This window comes from Notothenia rossii (assembly GCF_949606895.1).
Source record: "Notothenia rossii genome assembly, chromosome: 5".
Lineage (NCBI taxonomy): Eukaryota > Metazoa > Chordata > Actinopteri > Perciformes > Nototheniidae > Notothenia > Notothenia rossii.
The window spans coordinates 20,126,501-20,132,780 of record NC_136903.1 but is presented as its reverse complement, the minus strand read 5'-3'; the positions used below and the strand labels follow the sequence as shown (position 1 = coordinate 20,132,780).

Sequence of the window (6,280 nt, the reverse complement as noted above, 5' to 3'; positions counted from 1 at the left end):
AAACTGTTAAATGAAACACAAATGAAACATATTTGCCATCTTTATTCATAAATATCACTACTGTATGAATATAAAACAATCTTAAATTACTGCTTTTTTTTAAACAAATACTCTGACACGTTGGAAGCTCCTCAGGAGAAAACCATTGATAACAGTTTTTAGGTATTGCATATAGCCTTTGCAGCTGTTAATTACTACGCCTTACTGTAGTTGTGTTGATTAACCTTTGACAGAGTAGCATACTGGAACATCTAGTATATACTTATTTCCTCAGGAATATGAAACATAGCCAACTATACACAGGTAAACAAAGAGACAGCGAGTGATCCATCCACTTCAATTTGAAGTACAATTTTGTCAAGTCACTCAATAGAAAAAAATATTGGTTACACAAATAAAAAATACATCAGCCAAAAAGCAATTCTATCAAAATGTGCCTTTCTGTTAAGAGTTAAAATACCTAGCTATTTTTCTGCAATGAGATCTTTTAAAATATCTGAATCTTCATTGGAAGGTGAGTCACAAAAATATGCAATTTAATCTATTATTCAGCAATAGTAGGCACTCCTGTGTTTGATGGGTGAGGTAGCTAGATATTAGGAACTGTACACAGGCTGAGATTAAACAATGCACATTAGAAGAGTGCCAGGCTGAAACTAAGAGCGGAGTATTGCAAGAATGTGAACAATATTCCAGTGATCAATGCAGAGCCCCTCTCCTTGTTTTTACTCACAGTATTGAAGTTAAAAATTAAGAAAGGAGTCCCTCTCAGTACATAACTGAGCACCATACACAATGAAACATGTATACTGAATGAGAGAGATTTCACCTCACTCTCTCACTCTCAGTCATCTGCCACAGTCCCAGGTTTAACACTTTAAGGCACGGGAGTTGTGTTATCCTCTCCAGACCCCTCTTAGTAATCTTTGTACACCCGTACAGATCAATCCCAGTCAGCTGGGTGAGGTGGTCAGCTATCAACTCCAACCCTTTGTCTGTGATCCTCACACACTGTCCAATGTTGAGAGTCTTGAGCTCATGCATCTGGCGTACCATCCTGTTAATGCCATCATCACTGATGTGGCAGGAGCACAGGGAGAGGGACTTGAGCTGATACAAGCCCTGGGCGATGTAAGCCATGCTCTGGTCTCCAATCTTGTCACAAAAGGAGACATCAAGTCCAGAGAGCCGGAGGGAGCCCATGGCCAGATGCATTATCCCCGTGTCACTGATATTATCACACGACCGCAGGTTCAGGCTGCACAGGTGTGTCATGTGTGACAGGTGGATCATCCCTGCGTCTGATATCCCTCCGCAGAAGCTGAGGTTGAGCACTTTGAGTTTGTTCAGACCCTTTGAGACATGTTTGAGAGAAAGATCAGTCAGCTTCTGGCAGTCCTGCAAGGTTAGCTTCTCCAGGGACAGGCAGCCCTCTGCCGCGCTGCGGGTCATGCCGGACAGGTGACCGATGCCCACATCCGACACATGCCTGCAGCTGCGCAGGTTAAGGCTCTTGAGTCTGTGCAAGCCCCAGGCAATGAGCAACAGGCCGGTGTTTGTGATATTACTGCATCCCCCGAGTTCAAGCACCTCCAGATTTTTGAGGTACTGGGCAATCCTACCCAGGCTGGAGTCAGTGATCTGTTTACAAAGGCTGAGATTCAGCACCCGCAGGGATGGGATGTCCTGCACAAAGGCATGTCCGAGTCCGTTGTCTGTGAGGTTAAAACACCCACACAGGTTAAGGCTTTCAATGTGCGGCATCCCTTGAATCACGTAGCTCAGACTTCGCCTTAAGCTGAGAATTTGAACTTTTTTGATCCCCCTGGTCTGCAGGCTGGGGAACAGAGACGGGTTAGCTCTCCGCAGATGGAGCTTGGCTTCCACCCCCCTCCACACCGACTTGTGGTAGGACGCGTCCCTCCAGGCCGCGCACACTTGGGCTACTCTCCCTTTGTCTTTAACGTCCAGATAACTGAAAATAATGGCCAGGATCTCCGGGAAAAGGCACGATATATGGGTCTCCATTTCAAACATGACTGCAGGATGGCTGCGTTTAGCAGCAGAGGTTGACTCTGGCCGACAATACTGTCGTGGTTAGCTCGCCGAAACTCTCCTGCTGAAGTTGCTGGCTCGCTCGGCGGTGTTAGCTAATGTCAGCTAGCATACAGGCTAACTATAGCCAGTTAGCTTTGTGTGTAACGTAACAGAAGCAACCCATCTTGTAGGGGCGAACCTTGCTATTATGACTTGCTATTAAATAAACGATGGTGTAAAATGTACACAATAGACACAGTTCTTGGTGTGATAACTTGGATGCGGGAAACTCCGAAAGGCAGTCTTAATATTTACTTAGCAGGCTAGGCTAAGGCTGCTAGGCTAACGCTGTTGCGCTAACGTTAGCAAACGTCGGCGTAGCGTTAGCTGTGTAAACTTGTGAAAAGCCGAGCAACATCCCCGTTCAAGCCGTTCAAAGCAAGTTATCGGCTAATCCCGTTCCTCGCAACGCATATCCAATAACTTTTTAGTCTTCAGAAACTTTGATCCCCAAAGCTTTTTCTCCTCGTACAAAGGTAACTGCCAGGCTCCTTTAACGTATGAGGCATTTCCAGCAGCGGCGGAGCATCCCGGATCGCTACAATGAATAACCAGCTCTGTGTCCGCTCTCAGCGGCTCAGACTCTGCCAGCGGCTCCTAGTGGAGGGGACGAGTAGCACTACTGCTTAATGTTACGAACAACATTATTATACGATGCATCAAAGACAAGACAGTGGTGGAAGAAATATTCAGATGGTTTACTTGAGTTAAAGTACTAATAATACATTATTGTCAAAATACTTAAAACAAAAGTATTAGAAGCAAAATGTACTTAAAAAGTAAGTAGGCCTAAAGTAATCATTGTGCAGAAAATAATTGCCTTAATGTGTGTAGGCCTATATATAATTATATTTATATATGTGACAAAGTTCTGGTTGACCTTTTGTAAAGTATTGAAATAATTAGACTTTTTGGTAATTTAGTAAGTCCACTAGTTACATTTTAGAGATGTATTTTGTTAAAAATAGCTAAAGCTGTTTATTAAATGTAGTGGAGTAGAAGTATAAAGTAGCATTAAATGGAAATACTAAGTAAAGTACACATACCTCAACATTTTACTTAAGCACACATACCCACCTATGATCAAAGATACTATTGCATCCTTCAGCAAGAAGAAAAAACATAACTATACAGAAGTAGAAAATTAGAACAATATGTGTTATGTTTGTTCAAACAGTTTTAGTTTCAAAAACTAGAACAAAGTGACACATGCATAATTAATATACCTTGGAGGGTTTTAAGTGTTGCTTATTGTTTAGAGTTTTTTGTTGCCAATAATTCACTTTATATACATACAGATAAGAACCCCACATAGGCAAAAAGCTAAAGAAAATATATATTGAGAAAAATTAACATCAACATTGGGAAAAACAAACACAAGGTCAAATGTGTCTATTGGAATTTAATGTATAATGCATGGGAATACCTGAGTACCAAAACGTAATTTAAATAAATAAGAAAAGTAAATGGGGACAGAGTGTGTGACATGTTTTTACCTCTTTCAAGTGGGATAACATTGACAAAACACAAATAACGTTATTCGTCTGTTTTACACCTTGGCACCGATTTGTATACCATTGATTTAATATGGTTTTGCAATTGAATTAATGGATTGATTGTTAAATAATTGCCAAATATTTGTATAATGTAATATCCCTTGGCAGAGCTGTTTCATGGGATATCATAACACTACTGCATGTGTGCAAACAATAGTAACTCGCTCACAAAAAACACTTAGTAATTGTGTAAGTAAATTGGCCAATGCCACCAAAATGAAAGTTTGTAATTGCGTCAGTTGTAGTGCTTTACATTTTTTTATGTTTTTTCACCATGTTAGTCGACTCTAGAAATCTTCACACAAATTCACACATCACCCAAGTATTGTTTTTTGTTCTGTCCGTTTTGTGTAGCCGAATGCTATTGTGTTTCACAATTTGCATTTTATATTCAGATTTTTCAACAGTAGGTGAAGGTTTACTGGGAAAAGTTAATACTGCAGTACACAGAAAAAAGGATATGCACTGTAGACAGTTCAGCAATGTGTTACAGTCACAAATTCACCTTTGATATTCCATGTAAAGTCATACCAAAGAAACCAACAAAACCTAAAACAATAACAAAAAACAATGCTAGTTCAGTTAAAAACAGCAAACTGTACCTCCTCCCTGTTTGTAACACTATGTCAGAGATAATGGCTGAAATGGGAAAGAATGTTTAGAATTTGTGAAGAGTTTGGCGATTTAACTGAGAACCAACTCATTAGTTTTAATCAGCAAGCCGTTTGTAAACTTTCATGTATTTGTGTAGCAATACCAGTAATGAGAAGTTTCCGTAGTTCAAGTCACCTTTAAACCTTCAGTCACCTTTGACCTTCAGGGGCACAGCTAGAAATCCTGGGCCCCCTGACATCAGCTCACCAGGGGCACTGAAACAATAAATACCTACAATTCCTGGAATTTTCCAAGGCTCCAGTCTAGCTATGGACTCCTGAATCTTTCAACACAACATATATTTAGTTCAGTCAAACAGCCTGAGAACTCTCAGAACAAAAAACAATAACAAAGCCAGAAAGCTTCTTATATCTTAGTAGAAATATTGTACCCAACAGAAAAAAGAAGTTAAAATGCAGAGTGTTCTCCAGTTCTCAAAGGAGGAATCTTTCATTAAAATACAAAGGAAAAGACCATTGGAAGTGAATAAATTATATTTCATTTGTAATATTTAAAAAATGTAGACCTTATATCTTTTTTGGAATTCCAGGTATCTTATACAGTATGTAACACCATTAAACATAATTTGTTGCATTGGTCTTGACAAAGTGCTCGAATGAAGCCAAAAAAACACTCTCAGAAATGTTAATGCTTCTAATACAGTTTTTCTCGATTGCTAACACACTAACATTATAAATAAAGCACAATTATTTTAACTGACACTCAAAGAGCAAAACATTGGCTCAAATCTCCAAAACTCTAAACACGTTTCCAGCTTTTCACACAATTTGCAAATCAACATGGCACTTTCTGCAAATCATTGCACACGTTATCAACCATGGTTTGACGATGAGAGAGGCTGGACAGAGGGTTCAGCCTAATCTAAGCCGATTTACTGTTGTCTCTGTAATCCGGACACTTAGACTTGAAAACAGGTTAGTTACCAGTTTTTAGCTCTGCATAATTCATGATATATCAGTGCGTGTTTTGTGAAACGTATTTTCTTCATTACTGTAGTTGAATTGTTGGCATGTTACATACTATAACTGTAAAAAAATCCAGCACAATGTACTGTGGTAAACTTACTTGTATGCAACACAGACACTGACCAACCACTAGATCTTTGTTGTTTATCTGAAGGACTGAGAAACAAAGAGGTGCAGGTGGAAGACCAAGGATGAGGCACAGGAAGCAGCAGTTACAAACTTGGTTTTGGCAAACAATGCATCACACTTAGAGAGACCCGAAGCATAGTAACTATGTGCTGAGATGCATGTTGCACAATGTTATTTTTAAAATATGATTTTTTTCAACAACTCATTTGTATTTCTTCATTTACTGTATTTCTCTATAAGCAAGCAATCTTTCTCTGCAGAAACCTCTAGAGCATAGCCCATACAACATGAAAGTGCTTTAGATTATGCTCAGCAGTTGGGTGATCAAACAATCTAGTATTATGAATGAAGTGTGTTATTTGGTGCAAAGGTTTGCATTTGGTAAGAGTTTATGTAGTTTTTTGAGTGCAGTTCTTCATTTAGCAGAAATTAGGTGTTTTTCACTTTGGGTGTGTGGTTTTGTGAATTGTGTTTAGTGTTCTGAGAAAATGATTAATTAAAAAAAAAAGTATCAGTATAGTTCAACCACGAAGACCGTCTTTACTCTTCATTTTCTATTTCTGTTACTACTCTCTCCTCTCAATAAGTGATCGGCGGCGTCACTCCCCAGTTTAACCAATCACGTTGCTCTATTCAGACAAGCCTATAGCGCTCCGCTAAACCTTTTAAATCTTCTCTCCCCCCTCTGACAGCTGTCATTTCAGGTGACTCAACGCAACCCTCCTCCACCCCTTTTCACCTCCTGTCCCTCTGAGTCCAGGGTCAAGCTAAGCCACTCCTCTTCAGACCGACCCAAATATCCATTCACCACCACCAATGTCTAGACCCCGGGGGGGTTTCATCGGATCGGTTCTCCCC

The 6,280-nt window shown here is 39.8% G+C and overlaps 1 protein-coding gene across 1 annotated transcript; it reads right to left on the bottom strand.

The window, feature by feature from the left end:
* Positions 1–24: 24 nt before the first annotated feature.
* On the bottom strand, positions 25–2,679 carry LOC307041625 (F-box/LRR-repeat protein 14-like). The gene has a single exon (XM_079685083.1). It carries the CDS (start codon positions 2,035–2,037, stop codon positions 826–828), a length of 1,212 nt encoding a protein of 403 aa, XP_079541209.1. The 5' UTR covers positions 2,038–2,679; the 3' UTR covers positions 25–825.
* Positions 2,680–6,280: the final 3,601 nt, after the last annotated feature.

Excerpts from the sequence above, each read along its gene's own strand:
- LOC307041625 (XM_079685083.1), bottom strand. The coding sequence starts at position 2,037 with ATGTTTGAAATGGAGACCCATATATCGTGCCTTTTCCCGGAGATCCTG.